The sequence below is a fragment of the Saimiri boliviensis genome, chromosome 2 (assembly GCF_048565385.1).
Source record: "Saimiri boliviensis isolate mSaiBol1 chromosome 2, mSaiBol1.pri, whole genome shotgun sequence".
NCBI classification, from domain to species: Eukaryota; Metazoa; Chordata; class Mammalia; order Primates; family Cebidae; genus Saimiri; species Saimiri boliviensis.
Genome location: NC_133450.1, coordinates 22,389,854 through 22,411,694, shown reverse-complemented (window position 1 = coordinate 22,411,694; position 21,841 = coordinate 22,389,854). Strand labels below are relative to the sequence as shown.

Genomic DNA, 21,841 nt, shown 5'->3' with positions numbered 1-21,841 from the left:
ATCACACAACAAAAAACAAGCAATTCATACAGGATGTGGAACTTGGATTCAGCTTTTTCACAACGTGTGCTGGTGCTTGTTTTCACAGAAGAGGAACCCCCACCAACCTGAGTTTTTGTCGGGCAGTCGGTTTATCCTCCACACAATGGAGTTGAAGGCATGCTCGTACTTGGCAGTTCCCAGAGTTACTCTCATGACAGGCTCAGAGCCAGAAACACTAGTGGAGCCAAAACTCGCCCCCCGGTTCACTTTGGCTTTCAAAGACTTTTCCCCCAGGACACTTTCCCTGCGGAAGTTTTTCACCCACTCGCTGGGCACAGGGTAACGGATCATCACATTCTCACAGGGAACCTGAGTGAGGGGGTCACGATTGGAGGAGAAGCCAGTTGACATCCTCAGCCAGCTCTGCACCTCCACCTCCGCCCCACTGACACTTGCGGCTGTCCTGAGTGTGAAAGGCAAGGTCTTCTCAGCAAACACTGTCCTGAACCGCATTAGCTCAAACCGGCATGCATCCAAAGGGTTGAACAGAATGACCCGTGAGTTGTGGAATACGTCCTCGTCCACACACCCATGGAAGCGGCACTCATGGAGCTTGATCCACTTTGTGGTGGTGGTGGGCATGATGTCCTGCCTCAAAACTATTTCATTCCCTTTGACGAGGATGTCATTGAGGCCCAGGCGGCACTCTGCGAGCCCAGACAGAAAACTCAGGATGTGGATCCGCGTCAAGACGTGGTGCTGGAGAATCTGGCCGTCTCCTTTGCTCACAATGCCAGAGAATTCATCTCTGACGTCCACTGTGATCTCCTCTTCAAGGTAGTTCAGGCCAACTGTGCTCAAGTCCATTGACAACACCGGCAGATTCATGAGACGGTCCTGAACTGCACGGATGAAGCTCAGGAAGTCATCGTAATTGGTGGTGCCCAGCTTAATCACCTGTTCCCTCTCTGCTGTGTGGGCCACAGCAGGTTTGGGCTGGTATTTCTTCTTCTCCTTATAGGTGACACGGTCTATCCGCAAGCTGTGGATTCTGCCATTCTCATCATAGTTTTGAAGCCGGGGTTCTGAAATCTCATGACACATCTCCAGCTTGAACTCACGGAATGGTTTCTCTAGGCCCTGCTCATAATATAGCTGCAGGTAACCACTGTCTGTCAGTTTGACGTAGATCGGTCCCCAGTGCCGGGAGGACATGATGTTTTTCTTCTCTGGGATCCTCAGCATCATTGGCCATCCATCCCTCGGCTGGGACCGTGCTGATCCAGGCGGGTGTGCATCTAGTTCAATCCAGGCTATGGGGTCATCATCAGGTAGAGCTGCACTGCCAAAGTGATCAGGGTCATCAATTTGGAGTTGTTTGAGCTTTTCAACAGCGTCAGTGTGTGACTGGGTTTTGCTTGAATCATCAAAACTGATGGCATCCTGATAGATGACAATGAGGGAATCTCTTTGGCTTTTGCCCTTGGTACTGGAAATGGAACTGTTTTGGGAGCGCCTTTCCTGCTCCTCAAAGAAAGCACTGAAAGGGTTGATAGGGGAGGGCTGTACATCCTGCAGAGTCTCATTCAGAAAAGGGTTGGTTGGCCTCCACGGTGGAGCCTCGGTTACAGAAGGCGGTTGGTTTAAAGAGGGAATATCCAGCTTCTGAACTTTGGAGAAGTTCATCAAAGTGCTCTTGGGACGGTCCCTCTTTTTAAATGATCCTGTTGAATTATAAGATGTATTTGGGATCACAGATGCAACTGGTGGTGTATTTGGCTTCAGAGGAGGGGTGACTGGAGGTAAAGGGCAGCTAACTTCATTGTCATCAAAGGTGACCCAGCTGGGGAAACGAGCAGAGGTCACTGGAGGGGCAGGGTGCCCATTCATGGTTGGACTGCTGGCCTGCCAGCTGATGGCCTCCATCTCTACTTCTTCATCTTCCTGGATCCAGGAGGAATTGTCTAAAAGGAAAAGGAGAACATATGAGCCACGCAGTTCAGGGGCTCTAGAGGTAAGGAAAACTGAAGTATGGGAATGAGGATTACTAGAATTTTATCTGGAATCCAGTACATTCCAAAGCAGCTGATTACCTGTTTCAACTGCTTAGTCTGGGCACAGATTTCACATTTTTATATTGAGCACACAAAGGAACCATCACATTAAGTGCAATAAGAACACAATGGCTATATCAATACAGAAGTATTGGCTGGTAGTGCCAAGGTTTCTTGCAATTTAACAATATACTCTTCCTTATTTTATAAAGCTTTTGGAATAGATGTTTTCTGTACTTAGCTCTAAGGTATGTATTCTTAATTTTTAAACATTGAAAACCATCTCCTATATAAAATGATATAAGCTCATCTCATTGGAAAAAAAAAAAAACAAGTTATCTTCTATAAGTGATAATATGATTACAAATAATATTCTTGGAGAGATTTTAGCCTAAACATAATGAATAAATGTTAAAGACATATGATTAACCTTCTTTTTTCATATATATATATATATATATATATAAAATTTATTTATTTATTTATTTATTTTTGAGACGGAGTTTCACTCTTGTTACCCAGGCTGGAGTGCAATGGCTCGATCTCGGCTCACCGCAACCTCCGCCTCCTGGGTTCAGGCAATTCTCTTGCCTCAGCCTCCTGAGTAGCTGGGATTACAGGTACGCGCCACCATGCCCAGCTAATTTTTTGTATTTTTAGTAGAGACGGGGTTTCACCATGTTGACCAGGATGGTCTCAATCTGTTGACCTCGTGATCCACCCGCCTCGGCCTCCCAAAGTGCTGGGGATTACAGGCGTGAGCCACCGTGCCCGGCCTATTTTTTTTTTTAAATAGAAACTGGTTTTCTCCACGTTGGTCAGGCTGGTCTCGAACTCCCGACCTCAGGTGATCCACTTGCCTCAGCCTCCCAAAGTGCTGGGATTACAGGCATGAGCCACCACACCTGGCCTAACCTTCTTAATATTCAGTAAGTTCATACATGTGAATAAGAAAAACACAAAAACCCCAATAGAAGTCTGAGCAAAGAACAAAAACAGACAACTCATTGAAAGAGAAACTAAAAAATGTCTAGTAAGTATGGGGAAAAAATCCAATCTCACTAGCAGTAAGAGAAATGAAAATTAAACAGAAAAAAATCAGTGAAGATTTGGAAAGATTTTAGTGCTCAATGAGAGTAACGGTGCCACAACAGAACACTAAGTGGACCCTTAACGAAACTGTAAGTTGCAACAGATGCTCTGAAAAGAGAGTGGGCAATTTATATTAAGGATCTTAACACATGTTCATAAACAATGACTTAGTAATTCTACCCTAATAAAATTATTAACCAAGTTTGAAGAACAGAGATGTCCATTTAGCATTATTTATAATAGGGGAAAAATGTGTTAAATTTTTAAATATTCAACAATTGGGTGACTGTTAAGAAATTGAAGCCTACAATGAAATAATATCCACCCACTAAAATGTCTACAAGTATGCAGTATCATGAGGAAATGCTCATGATATAATCTCTTTTTTTTCTAAAATTTTTTTCCATCTTGAAATTTTTTATGATAAAAAGGTTACTACAAATAAAACTCCACTATAGCAGGGCCTTCAAAGAAGGAGATATAGGACTTGGGTTTGATGAGGGAAAGATCTAACCTTCTCAGTAACCTAAAGACAATGGATATCTGCTGGGGCTGTAAGAAGGGAGGGGAAATGAAACTTTTAGCAAGGTGGAATGAATTCTGATGAAGGAACAGCACAGACAACAAACGTGTGCATATAGTAGGTACTCAATAAAGGTCTTTTTGATTAACTAAGTGAGGAAAGAAACTCTGCTTCAGAGTAGCTCTTCCATTCACTATGTCTCTGCAGGGATGTGTATGGGGATCTCTGCTACCATCTCACCCACCGTTTCTATGGCCAGTTGTTTGGAATCAAAGGGAAACAGATTCTCAAATGACTGAGTTTTTGACCACCTCACTATACCTTCATGCATGACATATTCAACCACACCAATAAGCAAGGCCGCACATAATTGCACGTGTAATTACACAAGGATAGGATGCTGGCTTGTCATCCATCTTTTCAAGTAATTTATTCAAACAGATAGCAATTCTCTCAACTGAAAACAACAGTTCAAAAATGTAGATTAGGCTGGGCACGGTGGCTCATGCCTGTAATCCCAGCACTTTGGTAGTCTGAGGGGGGTGGATCACTTTAGGTCAGGAGTTCAAGACCAGCCTGGTCAACACGGTGAAACCCCGTCTCTACTAAAAATACAAAAATGAGCCAGACATGGTGGCGCAAGCCTGGAATCCCAACTACTTGGGAGGCTGAGGCAGGAGAATCACTTGAACCTGGGAGGTGGAGGCTGCAGTGAGCCAAGATGGTGCCACTGTACTCTAACCTAGGTGACAGAGTGAGACTTCATCTCAAAAAAGAAAAAAGAAAATGTAAGGCTAAACATGAGTATGCATATACACATATCCACACCCACCCCAGAGACATAATGAGCAAAAAGCATTTTCTATATATACAGTAATAAAAAAGGATTTTAAAGCATTTTAAAATTAAAGAAGCGAATCCCCTTCAAATTAAACATAAATCCAGTTTTGTAGATGTACAAGTGATTTATTTTCTGAAAAACAAAGGGAAAACGGTCAGGAAACAACTTACACTTAAAGTATTTATATTTTATTTATCATTTGGGCAACAAAGGCTAAAAGCAACACTGTGGACCTGAGTAAAATATCATCACTTCCTTGGAATGGTAATTGATCCTGTCTAGAGTACTGGGAAAGGGGCACATCTCAAAACTCACCAATTTCTAATGAGGCAGCTCTAGACAGCCGTTGTAATAGTGTTTCCACCCAAACAATCCCTACTGGCCCACCCCCTGCATCAGGGTTATCCTTATTGTCCTGGAGCTCACTCCCTTGTTTAAAGCAAGCTGAAGTCCTTTTTCTTTGGAGGGTGGCTTTCCGCCAAAGCTGTTTACACTCGCTGCCAAAGGATCCCCTTCTGTTGGGAATCTTGTCCTCAAAATAGCCTTTCTCATCTTCTCCTAAGCCACAAATGCAAAGATAAAAAAAAGGCCTTTGTCCCTATTGAAGATCATTTTCTTAAAATAAATTCCTTTTCAAACCAACTTAGTTTAAATCATACCCAGTCCTAAACAGTTTTGAAGCATTAGAGTTATACTACAAACTAAATGAACATCTTTAAATTTGATGGGAAATGTTTGAATTCAATTAATTTCTAGCGATTCTATTTTCTTTTTGACAGCCATAAAAAAATATCAAAAGACTTTGTTACCAAATTATCTTTCCTTTGGCAGTTTCATGTCCGATAATTACATGTATTTTTAAAACCTATTCTTTGGGACAGTAGCAGGGTATAGGTAACATTTCTGAAATTGAGATTCTGTTTTTCTATAATTTATTTTTTAAACATGTAAGAATTGTAAGAAATAAATTCTAAGAGTTTATTTTAAAGAAATAACATGACAAACATGCAATGATGTATACAGTGGATGTTTATTGTAGCAATGTTTCTATGACAGAAAAAGTTGAAAAAACCTGATTGCCCAACAATGGGAGACTCTTTATATCAGTTGTAATACCCTTAAAATGAAATTTCATGTAGCTGTCAAGATGATGCTCTGGATGCATGTTAATTCCCACCTAAGGTGACTAGGACATACTGTTGAGTGAATAACAAGAAATTCCAATTAATTGAAATCAAACATTTCCCTTCAAATTTAAAGATGCTCATTTAGTTTGTATTACAACTCTAATGCTTCAAAACTGCTTAGGACTTGGTATGATTTAAACTAACTTGGTTTGGAAATAAAATCTGCAGTCCAATTGCCTGGGTTTCCATTTCATACCTGCAGCTTTTTAGACATGTGACTCTAGGCAAGTCTTAAATTTCCCTGTATCTCAGTTTTCCTGTATATTAAATTAGGGAAATATTAAATTCTATCAGACAAGCAAATGATAAATGCTCAGTAGATGTAGGCTGTTCTTACTACTACTACTGGAATGATAATGTGTCACTATAGAAAGTATGTATGTATCAGAAAGCTTTGGAATATAATCATCTCATAATATTTTGATATGAAAACAAATGTCTCATGGGATAAGGGGCGATTTACAAAATTCTAAATCTGTACTTTTTTTTTCAGAAATTGCAACACTGCTTACAAAATAAAGCAACATAGCATTATAATAAAAGTTCAAAACATATCTTCATCGTTACTACTAATTAACCTTAGAGGAAGGAAGCAAACTGCTTTGCTGTAGTCTGTATTAAGAGAGTGGCAGTTAGATCTTTTCCAAGACAATTATGACTTGTGACTGGGTTGGGAAACAGTGAAAGAGGATAAAGCTGACAAATTTCTCCAAAAAGAAGTAGGCAAAATCCAAGTATATTGAGCTCAAAGCCAATTCTTCTCCAAAATTCAATTTACTGGTTTATTAAAATAAAACCAAAACCCAAACTCCAGCATTATTTTAATTACTATCTCTTCCACTGGCTACCTCCAAAGTGTTTTTCTTTTTTTCTTTGTATTCCAGCCTGATGCTAAAGAACAAATTGTTTTTCTTATGAGTTGGGCTGCTGCCAAACAGAAGCCATGTGTAAGGATTAGGTTCTCATTCTACGGAAAATTCCCAGTACCTATGAGGTTCCTAGTCCCTTTACTGATGCAAACTAAAGAGAAGTGGTGGGTTCTTCTAACATTAGGCCACAATCTATTTCAAGTTTCTAAAAGGGTCAATTAAATAGTGATTTCAGTAGCAGTCAAAGCCACTAAAACTGAATAAAAACTAAGAACTATGGGAGGAAAATTGTCTGTATTTTGAACATAGAGACTACTGTCTTCTTTCCCCTTTGTTAACCTAATTTGTTAATGCAGTGACAAATACAAAACACTTATTGATAAATGTTCATTGGAATTTATTAGGCGTGACAAGAACACATGTTGTAAGATCACTGCAGGTTTCTAAACATGGAATAGCAGTGACTGTTACATAACAGCATATAAAGGCACACCTCGTCTTTTGGCACTGCGTTTTACTGTACTTCACAGATACTGCAGTTTTTAGGAATAGAAGATTTATGGCAACCCAAAGTCTGTCAGTACCATCTTTCCAGCAGCATCTTTCCAACTCCATCTCTGGGTCACATTTTGGTAATTCTCAAAGTATTTCAAACATTTTCACTATAATTATATCTGTTATAGCAATCCATGATCTTTGATGATACTATTGTAATTGTTTTGGGACCCATATAAGATGGTGAACTTAATCAATAAATAAGTGTGTTCTGGGCTGCTCCACAGTCTGGCCATCCCCCTGTCTCTTTCCCTCCTTATTTCCTGAGACACAACAATGTTGAAATTAGGCCAATTAATAATCCCACTATGGCCTCTAAGTATTCAAATGAAGAGTTACATGTCTCTTTCAATCAAAAGTGAGAGATGATTATGTTTAGTGAAGAAGGTATGTCAAAAACTGAGATAGGTCGAAGGCTAGGACTTCCATGCCAGTTAACCGAGTTGTCAATGCAAAGGAAAACTTTTTAAAGGAAATTAAAAGTGCCACTCCAGTGAACATATGAATGATAAGAAAGTGAAACAGCTCGACTGATGGTATGGAGAAAGTTTTAGTGGTCTGGATAGAGGATCAAACCAGTGACAACATTCCCTTAAGCCAGAGCTAAATTCAGAGGAAGGCCCTAACTCTCATCAATTCTATGAAGGTGGAAAGAAGTGAGGAAATTGCAGAGAAAAAAAATAAATAAATAAAGCTAGCAGAGGTTGGTTCATGAGGTTTAAGGAAATAAGCAATCTCCAAAACATAAAAGCAGAGGGTTAAACAGCAAGTGCTGATGTAGACGTTGCAACATGTTATCCAAAAGATTTACCTAAGATAACTGATGAAGGTGGCTACACTAAAGCACAAGATTTTCACTGAAGATAAAACAGCCTTTTACTAGAAGAAGATGCCATCTAGGATGTTAATAGCTAGAGAAAAGTCAATGTCTGGCTTCGAAACTTCAAAGGACAGGCTGATTCATTAGTGGCTAATGCAGCTGGTGACTTTAAGTTGAAGCCAACACTCATTTACCATTCCAAAATCTTAGAACCCTTAAGAATTATGCAAATCAGCCTGGGCACAATGGCTTACACCTGCAATCCCCCCACTTTGGGAGGCTGAGGCGGGAGGATCATGGGGGTCAGGAGATCGAGACCATCCCAGCCAACATGGTGAAACTCATCTCTACTGAAAGTACAACAATTAGCTGGGCATGGTGGTAGGTGCCCATAACCATAGCTACTCAGGAGGCTGAGGCAGAAGAATTGCTTGAACCAGGCAGTTGGGAGGTTGCAGTGAGCCAAGATCACACCACTACACTCCAGCCTGGCAACAGAGCAAGACTTCGTCTCAAAAAAAAAAAAAGGAAATTATGCAAGTCTGTTTTGCTTATGCTCTATAAATGGAACAACAAAGCCTGGATGACAATGCATCTGTTTACAGCATGGTTTACTGAATATTACAAGCCCAGGTTATAATAACCTACTGCTCAGAAAAAAAGTGGTTCCTTCCAAAATATTCCTATACCCTGACAATGCACCTGGCCACCCAAGAGCACTGATAGAGATGTACATGGAGATTAATGTTGTTTTCATGCCTGTATCCATGGAACACAACATCTATTCTATATCCCATGGATCAAGGAGTAATGTCGACTTTCAAGTCTTCTTATTTAAGACATACATTTTGTAAGGCTGCTATAGATAGTAATTGCTCTGATGGATTGGGGCAAGGTAAATTGACAACCTCCTGGAAAGGATTCACCATTTTAGATGCCGTTACAAACATCTGTCACTCATGGGAGAAGTTAACATCCACAGAAATTTGCAAAAGTTGATTCCAAGCCTTGTGGATGACTTTGAGGAGTTCAAAAGTTCAGTGGAGGAAATAGCTGCAGATGCGGTAGAAACAGCGAAAGAACTAGAAGTGAAACCTGAAGATATGACTGAATTGCTGTAATAGCATAAAACTTTTTTGGTCTTTTTTTTTTTTTCCTTTTTGTGGAGAACGGGGTCTCACTATGTTGCTCAGGCTGGTAGCAAACTCCTGGGATCAAGCTGTCCTTCTGCCTTTGCCTAACTGCTCAGATTATAAGCGTGATCCACTGCAACCGGCCTCATGACAAAACTTTAATGGGTGAGAAGTTGCATCTTATGGATGAGAAAATATTTTCCTGAGATGGAATCTACTGGTAAAGCTGCTGTGAACACTGTTGAAATGACAGCAAAGAGTTTAGCATATTACATAAACTGGGGCTGAAAAACTATACAGATTGGCTACTATGCTTACTACTTGGATGACAGGATCATTCATATCCCAAACTTCCATGTCATGTAATATGCCCATGTAACAAACCTGTGCATGTACCTGCCGAATCTAAAGTAAAAGTTGAGGCCGGACACGGTGGCTCACGCCTGTAACCCCAGCATTTTGGGAGGCCAAGCTGGACGGATCATTTGAGGTTAGGAGTTCGACAGCAGCCTGGCCAACATGGCAAAACCTCATCTCTACTAAAAATACAAGAATTTAGCTGAGTGTGGTAGTGGGTGCCTGTAGTCCCAGCTACTCGGGAGGCTGAGGCAGGAGAATCACTTGAACCCAGGAGGTGAAGGTTGCAGTGAGCCAAGATCGCACCACTGTACTCCAGCCTGGGTAATAGAGTGAGATTTTGTCTTAAAAAAATAAAATAAGATTGAAACTCTTTTTAAAAGGAACATTACATAAACTTAGTTGATAAGGCAGCAGCAGGACTTGAGAGGACTGATCTCAATTTTGAAAAATGTTCTACTGTATGTTACGTGTTATCAAATAGCATCATATACCACTGACAAATCTTTCATGAACGGGTCAACTGATGTGGCAACATCATTCTTGTCTTACTTCAAGAAATTGTCACGGCCATTCCAACCCTCAGCAGCCACCACCACCCTGAGGCAAGACTGTTCACCAGAAAAAGACTATGACTTGCTGAAGGCTCGAGTGATTATTAGCATTTGTAGCAATAAAATGTTTTTAATCAAAGCATGTCCATCGTTTAGACCTAATGCTGTTGCACATTTAATAGACAATAGTGTAGTGTAAGCATACGTTTGATCTGTACTAGGAAACCCAAAAATGTGTGACTTGCTTTATTGCAGTGGTCTGAAACTTACGGTATTTCTGAGGTGTGCCTGTACTTGAAACTGTGTAACCAGCCACAGATACACAGCAGGCATTTCATATTTATGGAGTAATTTGTTTTTATTTATTTATTTATTTTTGAGATGGCGTTCCATTCTTGTTGCCCAGGCTGAAGTGCAATGGCTCAGTCTCGGCTCACTGCAACCTCCGCCTTCCCGGTTCAAGCAATTCTCCTGCCTCAGCCTCCTGAGTAGCTGGGATTACAGGTACACATCACCATGCCCAGATTAATTTTTTTTATTTTTATTAGAGACAGCCTCACCATGTTGGCCAGGCTGTTCTCAAACTCTTGACCTCAGGTGATCCACCCACCTCGGCCTCCCAAAGTGCTGGGATTACAGGTGTGAGCCACTGCACCCAGCCTGTAATTTGTTACATGAAAAGAGGAACAAGGAATTTTGGGGCTTGGAGAGATCTTTGAAATAGTAAAACTTGACTTCTGCATTTTACAGAGAAGTCTGAGGTCAGCAATTTTAAGAAAACTGCCCAAGATGAGATTGGAAGTCAAGTCCTGCTTTTAATTTTTAGTATCTCAAGTATTTCCTTAATGCTTGCTTGTTAAGCTATAATCTGGTTAATTTTTCTCATTACTTTTTGAGATTAGCAAGAGTTGTCTTGACACAATTTCTTAGGAACATTTTTCAATAGGGAAAAGAAATTAATTAAATAAGGAATAAATCTATTTGCATAGAGAAGTCTTTGGGCAAAAGATCAAGAGATGTCATGTACTAATGTGTACATATATAGGGTGAGATGAGGGAGTTAGTCATCTCAAGCTTATCAAGGGAGCTTCTAACATGCGTAAAATACACTGGGACCTACCTAGTCATCACAAAATACTCTGATAAAAAGGAGAACCAGAGGATGAGTCTACACTGGGACCTACTTAGTCATTACAAAATACTAATGATAAAAAGGACAGCCAGAGAATGAGTGTATTCATCTGTCTCAGCATTGTCCGGGACAGAGGATACTTCGATGCTAGTAAAGTGCCGGGTCAGAGATAGCCCCAAAGTGAAGAAGCCAGTTCATCAAACTACCACTTACCGCTACTTAACAGAATCTTTATCAAGACACACATTCTCATTTTCACTTACTAAGGTGATAATAAAGCAGTGCTGCACGCCTTCTTCAAATGACTGGTCCAGCCTGCCCTGCCAACTCTCTCCCTGCTATTAGGGCAGGCTGACCCAACACATTCCAGCTTTGCTTTTTTTGCTCAGAAAAGCAAGCATCAGACTTCAAGTTTATTGAATGGTCCAGGACTATCCCCAGTTTATTCCATGTTGGTGGAGTGTAGCCTCATGTGGTAACCAAGAATATCTTTTCTCTCTGGTTCTACACTTCTCCCTCTGTTTTGCCATTGCCTACTTCCCCATGCCTTCCCCAATACTCTGCCTTTGGATCCCTACTTTTGGCCTCTTCCTCTAACAACCAACTGTGACTAAAGTGGCTTATTGACTCCCTGCCTCAACGTGCCTTTCTGATATCAGTTTCTCCGATTGTCTTAGACAAGGGCTCCATTTACCAACTCAGGCTGGGCAGAGACTCCACGACAACACCTTGCTGTCGTCTGATAGGGCCAACAGCAGTTCTCCAGCAGAAGTTGCACACCGAGGTCAGCGATAGATTCTGGCATCTATGGTAAACTGAAAAATCAGTATTCTGCTTTATAAATGAATTCCTTAACATTTTATATAACAAGGTATCTTGAAAAGACTTAACTAGTGATGGTGAGACCTGCAGAGATCCTAAGCTGTGTTTTATTTTATATTGCCATAGCAAAAAGTACCTGTTTCCTTCCTATTCTCAAATACAGTCATTCTCAACTGTAGAGCATATCCTTGTTGGTTAATGACAGGAATGTGTCCTGAGAAATGCATCATCGATGGTGATTTCCTCATTGCGGAAACATCATAGAGTTTAGTTATACAAACCTAGATAGTGTAACCTATTATACTTCTAGGCTATATGGTGTATAACCTATCACTCCTAACCCACAAACCTGTATAGCATGTTACTATACTGAATACTGCAGGCAATTATAAGTATTTGCATACCCAAAGATATCTAAAGATAGAAAAGGCACAATAAAAACACGGCAGTATAGTCGTACAGGACCACTATCATATATGTGGTCTACTGTTGACAGAAATGTTGTGTGGCATGTGACTGTATTTACGAGCCCACCAAAGAGAAGTAAACAGAGGGATCTCAGACTTTTGGGTGGGCTGTGAAGCTCTGTTCAATGCCATCAAACACCTCTATGATATGAAAAGAAGTGAAAAGGTGTCCTCTTTTAACCTCTCCCTTATGGTAAAGATTACCGTAAGAGAGAATGTATCACAGAAGCAAGGGAAAAAGGTGGTCTCCATTCTGATTGGTTTCTGCTCAGTTCTTATACCTATGCCAGGGCTGGGAACCAAGAAAAGTACTTGTTGGAGGAGCACTGGGTAAGTCCCCAGAAGCAGTGGCAGGACTGTAGTGCCCATGCTTACTGTAACCAGGACAGGTGACTCTTTGGGACTGCCCTCTGCCACAGAGGTCTCACTCATATGCGCCTCCACATCCTCACTCTTCACCTGCTCACCGTGTGAACACACCCCAGCAACAATGCAGGATGCTTGTAACATCCAGTAAACCTCTGGACCCTTAAGGGGTTAGAAACAATTGGGTTCCTGGACTTTCGTGAAGGGCCAGGCTGTATCAGTATACCCTAAAGTGGAATTAGAGGGGACTGAACCCTGATGTTACATTTGGTCAGTTATCCATTTCTCATCTTCATGACTCTTGGGTAAGCAAGTAAAATCAGTTCCTGGCTTTGTAAGATGATTACCAGATCCTGCAATTGCCAAGGAAGATAAAGGCTCACTGCTGCAACAGTTAGAAGACAGAAAAAAGGACCAGATTTATAAAAGATAAGGGGGGACTGATTGGTGAGAGTGGTGGGAAAAACTGTAGGGGAAGCACACAAACCTTCTGAAAGGTCAGGAGGTTATAGAATAGCTGAAGGCAGCTGTTGTATAACCCTGAGGCAGAGGGCAAGGAGTAGGTACAAGGAAGTGTGGGGGAATTCTTTTAACAGGCATGTTTACTTATGCTGACTAGGAAATGACCTTTGATCATCCATGCACATGACTTTCCCTGAAAGGGGAACAATAAATGTTAATTACCTGCAGGTTGTGTTGTGGCTCCACATTTTCGGCATTGTGCCTGCACTGAATAAAAGCAAGCAGCTCCAGCTTCTCAGGGCTGCATTTTGGCCACTAGAGCTGGCCAGTCCCCTAGCTGCTCTTACATTGCTGACCTGTGTCTGAATACTCATTTCATCCATCCGTAGGCCAGGGTCTGCAGGACAGACCCAACAGGAATACGCAAGGACAGAGTCTTGATTATCCTCCTGGTTATGTTGGTGAATAACAGAAAGCCAAGCTATGCCTTAGAGAGAATGTCAAGTGACCAAATGAAATAATAAACCTAGAGGTTTCAGTCTTACCAACAGCTCTGTTATCTCCCTCACTGCTTCCTTCAATATATGGGTATACTTTTAGCCAGCACTATCATCCTACCAACCAGTAATGCCCCTGAAGAGCTGGTACTCATTAGCCACTTCATATATGATACTTTTATATTCCATCATATGGGCACAGACCCATGCCTACTTATTCTGAGAGTGGAGCTTGGGAGTCTGTCTAGTCTCACCTTCTCAGAAATGTCCTAGCCTCATGGGCAAACATACTTTAAGCACACACAGCAATGTCATTCCCTTCACAGTCCTGAAACAGTTATAATAATGCCATTCTACCAGATTCCAAGTCTGATCATTTTAAACTTTAGTGATGAGAATTTCTGCTTCACTAAAGTTGGGGATTCTGTAACTTTGGTCAGGGGCTGGTGGTATGAGCAAAGAAAGAGAGCTGAGCTCTCCTGCATGTTATTGTAAGTGCTTATGTACATGTGTGCTGGGAATTAGAAGAAGATGCATTCTGAGTCTGTATCACATCTATCTTCTGTTTGTTACCTTTGCTGTGCTATAATATCATTTCCAGGAAAAATTCAAGAAGTCTGTTGGGAGTGAGGGTACAGTCAGCTGGCCAGCATCACCCACAGGAAGGTTAGGGGCAATTACTAGAAGCTGAAAGGATCCCTACAGATGATCCCTTTCTCTTGTATTACCCAAAGCTCATTATTCTTTATGTGGAATTTCCAGCAATGACACTGACAAGAAAATAACCGAATAGCTCATGTATGCAGTAGGCCTGTCTTTTCAATTGGATTTGGAGTTGGTAATTTGATTTAATTTCAGTACTTGTCTAACTCTCTTTTAGTTACCAAGATCAAAGAGGACATCCTTACAGACTGATGGTAGATGCAATTTGTAAAAGTGTAAGCACATCAAGTTAAGATAATTTCTTAGAAAAAGAGGAAAACACTAATTCCCAGCATATCCTGGCCCAGAGCTCAATAAATGTTAGTTCTCACAGGAAGAAAAAATATGTATATATTATTCTCATTTCAAAATTCTTAAAGCAGCAAAAAACAGGATAGGAGAAAGTAGGGAGGGAAAATGCCTTTGAAGTTTTATTAGTTATCAATCTAATAGAGAAAAAAGGAAAGGAGGCAGGAAGAATGAAGAAAGGAATTGGAGAAAGAAAGAATGTGTTTGTTGCAGGTTATGATTTCCAATAATCCAAACTTTTTCGTAATTATTGCAGAGATAAACTTCAAAGGCTTGAGAACTACAAGAAATATGGAAGTCTGCACTTCAGGCATGAAGACATATACATTCACAAAGCCATTATGGATATGCCAAAGACGTACAGGGATTCACCACATATAGGAAGTATTAAGTCATAAATACACTGTGATCAAATCAGAATGTTCAACTTTCTATTATCCCTCTGGTACTGAAAAATGTCTTTGTAACTGTTGGACAGGTGTAAAATGTTTTAGCAGTCTAGACAAGCAGTCCCCAAAGTGGAATAGTAGACTTAAAAAGATATTCAGTTGATCCACTGGGGTGTGGAAAGAAAGTATTTTACAACTTCTATTTTTGTTCGTTTTTTAACCCATCTTTTCAATGTTTCTACCTTTTATTTATTATGTGTTACAAAACATTAAAATACCTAGTATGTTTGGATATTTATTAGAGTAAACTAATAAATTTATTAATCTAGTTTATTTTATTAGAATAATCAATTAACTAATAAACTAACAAATTTATTCTAAATATATTAGAGGCTCATGATTAAATCTTTATAGAAACTTGGTTAAACATTTGGAGAAAATGCTTAATGTACTGGGCATGGGTACACACACACACACACACACACACACACACACACACATATCACCTCTTCCCCGTCCTTTGTAAAAGCAGGCTATTATAAACAGAAAAATGGCCCTGCTTGTCAGTCCAAAGGGAAAGGCAGTTTGGCAAAAATGAAGGATCTGTTATTCCTTTCAACCCTTCTATTATTTGGGAAATAATTCCATCTTAAGTGCTCTAGCTCCCTGGTGACAATGGTAACAGACTATCTTAGGCTTTCCCTGTTGCCTGGACTTCAGCTAAATGTCAACTTTACTGCCATCCATTCTTTACTTCTAGAAAGTCTTAAAACCAGCATTCCAATTCTGCATAAAGTATAAAACTGATTTAAACAAATAACTGCTAGAGTTGCTGCCAGGGACAAGGATCATGTGATCTCACGTCGAAACACCAGTCCAGTCCCTTTCTTGGCTGTATACTTGGTAGCCAATAAATACATAGGCAATGACAAAAAGAGGAGATGTTGGTGAGATCTTGACCCATGCCAGGTTATATGGATTGGCTGTGTCCCCACCCAAATCTCATCTTGAATTATAGTTCCCATAATCCCCTCTTGTCATGGGAGGGACCCCATGGGAGGTAACTGAATGATGGGGACAATGACCCCCATGCTGTTCTCATAATAGTGAGTTATCATGAGATCTGACGGTTTTATAAGGGTTTTGTCCACTTGGCTTGGCACTTCTCCTTCCTGCCACCATGTGAAGAAAGACGTGTTTGCTTCCCCTTCCATCATGTTTGTAAGTTCCTGAGGCCTCCCCAGCCCTGCAGAACTGTGAGTCAATTAAACCTCTTTCCTTTACAAATCACCCAGTCTTAGGCAGTTCTTTACAGTAATGTGAGAATGAACTAATAGCACCATTAGCTTTATAACAAGTTATCTTTTGAGTTGAATATTTGAAATCTTCTGTTGTTCATAATAGGCTGAGATTATTACTTTTGCATTTAATAAATTCTTAAACCCACATGGTTCAGAGGGAAAGAACAAAGTCAATATAGTGAACAATACAGAGAGAAGGAATATTGTATTGCCTTCTCTGCATCTGTCCACACTACTCTGGGTAACAAGTTCACAGCTGTCCTTCTGGGGACTGCCCCTTCTTGTTCATGTCTTCACCAATTGTCAACCAAGGTGCACCATCCATGATGCATGTGATTCAAGCACAGTGAGGTTCTTTTTGGAATTCTTGAATGGACTGACTTAAGGGCAGGAATATAACCCAGGGCTTAGTTATTCAGATGGAGGCACCTTAGAAAGCCTTCACCTTAGTTCTTGCTGACTTTAGTCTTAAAGCTGCCAAGGTTCCTGGACACCTGCGGGAGATAGCAAAAACGGCCACAGATTTCTTCTCCTTTTCTGTCTGTGTTCTTGGGCAGCTCCCTCCCACTCTGACTCTGAGTGTGGCTATGTGATTTGCTTTAGTTGACATTAAATATCTCAAGCAGAGACTAGAAAAGCGCTTGTGCATTGGAGCTTGCCTTCTTTTGCTATACTTGGAACTCCAAGACTGTAATGTGAGTGACCTTCCAGGGTATAAATGACCATAAGGAGAATCAAGACAACTGATGCAGACCCAAGAGTAAGCCCCTGAGAAGGTCAGCTGAGCCTAGCACAGACAGGGGAATGCTCAAGCAATGACCAGATAGCTGATTTGCGGAATCATAAGCTAAACAAATGGTGGCTTATTTTTCTTCAGGTACTAAATTTTGAGGTGGTTGTAACACAGTAAAAACTGATATACCAACTTCCTGAAGCCTGAGTATTCAGCTTTTCTTTTGATTCTGTAAGCTACTATACCTTTAGAATAAATTATTTTTGCTTACAGTTAGTAAAGTTGGCTTCTGTTACCTGCAATCCAAGCTCCTTAGCAGCCAGACAAGAGGTAGAGGAAAACATCCTTGCAGCAACCACGGCAGATATAAATTCCTGAAACCTTCCGAACTTGTCTAACGACTGAGCAAAAATATTTCGGTTTTATTATGCCTTATTACTGTCCCTGGTTCTTTCCACAAGGAGACAGGACAGTACTCTTATTGCTTTAGTAATATAAGACACATACTTCTGTAAGTTTGGGGAAAAGGAGTTTTAGGACCCTTATCAGAAGAATTTCCGTATTTAGCCTAGGTCAACCAGGGCATAAACAGGTGGGAAGCAGATAGGACTTACCTCATTGTCAAGTGGTCAAGAGCATGGACTGTGGCTCCATGCTGGTTCATCTACTGGCTACTCCACCGACTTATTAGCTCTGTGACCTTGTATAAGTTACTTAGATGTACTAGGCCTCCATCGCCTCAACTAAGGCCTATTGAGATAATAATAGTACTTACCTCTCACATTGTTGTGAGAACTGAGTTAATGTATAGGAATTATATATAGCAAACATTACGTTTTCGATATTATTATTATCAGGATTATTCCTTAGTGTCCATGTATCCCTGGGGATGATCTTGGAAAAAGACATCTGGAATTGTGGGGCCTTTAATAAAGTCCTAGATGAAAGGTTTTATTTCTAGTCCTGGCTCTACCACAAACTCGGTGAGGTCTAAGGCAAGCCACTTTGTGCCATTTCCTCATAGCAAGATGAAATAATCCTAATCCCTGTTCTAGTTCACAGGGTCGTTTAAAAGAAAATATGAAATAACACATGTGAACATGCTTCTAGACATTCAAAAGTGCTCAACCACTGTATGGTAAGGCCTACAATTGCTATTCAGATATTGAGATAGTTCTAGGTTCCAAGTGAATCCTGCATTCCTCATGCTAAGTGGGTGCCAGGTGGGCAGTTATTGCATTTTAGAAATAGTAGATCATAAATTTGCAGAAAGCATTCTTGGGATATTTATTTATAGTAAATTAAACCAAAGCTTATCAATACCAACTATAGATCTGTGTTGAGAGTCTTGGTTACATATCAGACGAAAGAAAGTCATGGCTTTTTCAATGATCTCCTAAATACCAAAAGAACTTCTGAGAAAGGAAATAAAATCAAGTAGCCACAGAATAGGGAAAAGTGGAAAGGCTAGAACACTCTTGAACTTTTATATGTCCTGAAGTGACAGATGCCACTTAAGTGACTTGTCTCACACTGTCCTAAGGGCCATGGGGTTAAGCGTTCTTTGCCTCTAATGAAGACATTGGAGATTTAAGGCACACCGAATCTAAGGTACTCACATATTAATTTATTTCAAAGCACATTGTTTTTATAGATGTTCAAGTCACCAAGTTCTGAAATAAATAACAGTTTGTTTCTATAAATATCAAGAAATTAAATTTCTTAATAACTTTAAGAAACTAGTTATATGTTAGAAAAGTTGGAAGTGCAGAAGCACATACCATTAAAAACACCTAAATCCTGCTGCTACCCCAGATAATCAATGTCACCATCATAATGTGTTTCCTTCAAGCAGTCTTATTCTGTATGTACACATTCATATTACATACATAGTTCTGCAACATAAGGGTTATTCTGCATATAGAGTTATAGAGCCTACATTTTTTTCCTTACTATTTGGGGATGAGAATTTTCATAATATTCAAAACAGGCAGTGTGGAAAATGGTAAGTACAAGTAGTTGTTGGCCATGTCTAACCAAGCTGTTAGTATGAGCATTATGTATTCTAAAACAGTTTGGAGGACAGAATATTAAATGCATTTAATTTTAGTACATATATGCACTGTCTGGCTGCCTCAGAGTGGGGCATATAGGATATGTGAAAAGTAATGAGAAGATGTGGTACTAGATAAAGGATGATCAATGCTGATGATTTGTTTCATGAAGTAAATTTGATTCCTGCTGACATTTAAAGTCAGGGACTTCAGTGGACACAGATGAGGTAATGGGATTAAGACTTCTATTTTCAAATCTAAAGTTTCCTGCCTGGTTGTGAAAAAATGAGCACCTTCTAAAATGAAATGATTAAAGGATTAACAGAGAAGTCCTTAGTCACCCACCACGAAATGGTCTGTGAATGTATTGGTCTCAGAGATTTAAGAAACACCCATATCTAGGCAAGGTGACTTAGACATAATTTTAGAAAGACTCGACAGAAATGTGTTTGAAGTGTATTAATCCATAATCTAATTAACTATACAGAACTTTAAAACTTTTTAAACATAATTAATCCATGTCACTAATGAAAATTTAGAAAATACAGATAAAGGAACAAAATGAAAAGTACCCAAAGTCCCAACATTGCCAACCAAATAAAAGATATCTGTTTTGATAAGAAGGTTGGTAAAGGAAAAACTGAAAATAGCAACAGCACAAAATGCTCATAAGTTAGCCACAGGGCTCAGGTGGAGATCAAGTGACATCAAACTGTATTTGGTACTAGAATCATGGCAGTCACTTCAGAATATATGCCTGGGCTTCTCTTAGGCAATTCTTCTGCATCCACCAGGAATATTATGGAAGTTACCCATATATGCACAGAATTAATGTGTTATACAAAAATATATGTAAGACTATCTCAATAAAGGTAGAAAAAGTATGGTAAAATTTAACTCACATTAACTATAATAGGAATACTATTATCACCATACTAAGAATGGAAGGGAACTTTCTTAACCTGATAAAGGGCATATACAAAAAGAAAACCTCAGCTAACATCATAATGGTGAAATACTGAAAGTGTTCCTCCCAGTCTCACCTATTCAAGATTGTACTGGAGTCCTTAGGCATTGCAACAAGGCAAGAAAAATGAATAAAAAGTAAAAGAAAGGGGTAAAATTCATTTGATTCACAGGTGACACCACTGTGTACTTAGGAAATCCAAAAAAGTCAACACAATTGTAAAACTAGTAAGTGAATACAGCAAGGCCTCAGGATACAAAGTCATTCTTTAAAAACTCCCTTATAAGCCGGGCGTGGTGGCTCAAGCCTGTAATTCCAGCACTTTGGGAGGCCGAGGCGGGTGGATCACAAGGTCAAGAGATCAAGACCATCCTGGTCAACATGGTGAAACCCCGTCTCTACTAAAAACACGAAAAATTAGCTGGGCATGGTGGCACGTGCCTGTAATCCCAGCTACTCAGGAGGCTGAGGCAGGAGAATTGCTTGAACCCAGGAGGCGGAGGTTGTGGTGAGCTGAGATTGTGCCATTGCACTCTACCCTGGGTAACAAGAGCGAAACTCCGTCTCAAAAAAAAAAATTAAATACTAGTAACAAGTAACTGGATATAAGTCCTTTGCAAATACTGTTTACAATAGCATAAAATATCAACTACACAGAAGTAAATTTAATAAAAGATATGTAAGGCCTCTTCACTGTTGAGAGAAATTAAAGAAGGTTTAAACAAATGGAGAGATTTCATGTTCATGGATTTGAAAACTCAAAATTGTTAAGATGGAAAATTTTTTGAAATTTATCTATAGAATCAATACAATTCCAATAAAAACTTCCAGGCTTAAAAAAAATTTTTTTTTATAGCTGGTCAATTTCTGTCAAAGCCTATCAATCTCCAAGACAATCTTGAAGAAGAAAAATGTTGTAGGACTCACATTACTAAAATTTCAAGATTGACTGGAAAGTTTCAGTAAGTAAGACAGTCTCATAGGAAAGACAACAGGCTAATGGAACAGAATGAAGAGTGTAGAAATAGACCCACACATGTAAAATCACCTGAGTTTGGACAAAGATGCCATGGAATTCAATAGGAAGAAAGTTCTCAACAAAAAGTGCTGGAGCAACTAGATATACAGAAAAAGTAGACCTTTATCTTTCCTTCTCTATCTAAAGATTAATCTGAAAGGGATCATAGATCTACATGAAAGCCAAAACTATAAAGCTTCTAGAAGAAAACATAGAAAAATATCGCCATGACCTTAGGGTAAGCAAGAATTTCTTAGGATCTAACAGGCACTAACCATAAAATAAAAAATGTAAATAAATTACAGTTAATCCATTTATCAAGACACCATTAAAAAAGTTAAAAGGTAAGCCAACAAAAGACTTGTATCCAGAATATATAAGAAAACTCCCACAAATCAATAATAAAAAGATAAACACCTCAATGGGCCACAAAGAAACTATATACATGACCAGTTAGCACATGAAAAAGTGCTCAGCATCATCAGACACCAGGCAAGCGCACATTAAGCTGTAACGAGGTTCTAAATACTCCTATGATAATATCAAATGTGAACAAAGGTGTGGCGCAACTAGAATTCTCATGGATCACTGGTAAGAGTATTAAATGGTAGCACCACTTTGAAAAATGGTTTGGCAGCCTCTGATAAATTTAAAA

General features: G+C 39.7%; 1 protein-coding gene across 10 annotated transcripts in view; it reads right to left on the bottom strand.

Moving 5' to 3' along the window:
* STON2 (stonin 2) overlaps window positions 1-21,841 on the bottom strand; it is a 173,703-nt gene that overhangs the window by 16,709 nt on the left and 135,153 nt on the right. For all 10 annotated transcript variants that reach the window (XM_074392883.1, XM_074392885.1, XM_074392888.1 and 7 more), the window contains one exon: window positions 108-1,946. In XM_074392883.1, the coding sequence (XP_074248984.1) occupies window positions 108-1,946 (1,839 nt within the window). The remainder of the gene's footprint in view (window positions 1-107; window positions 1,947-21,841) is intronic.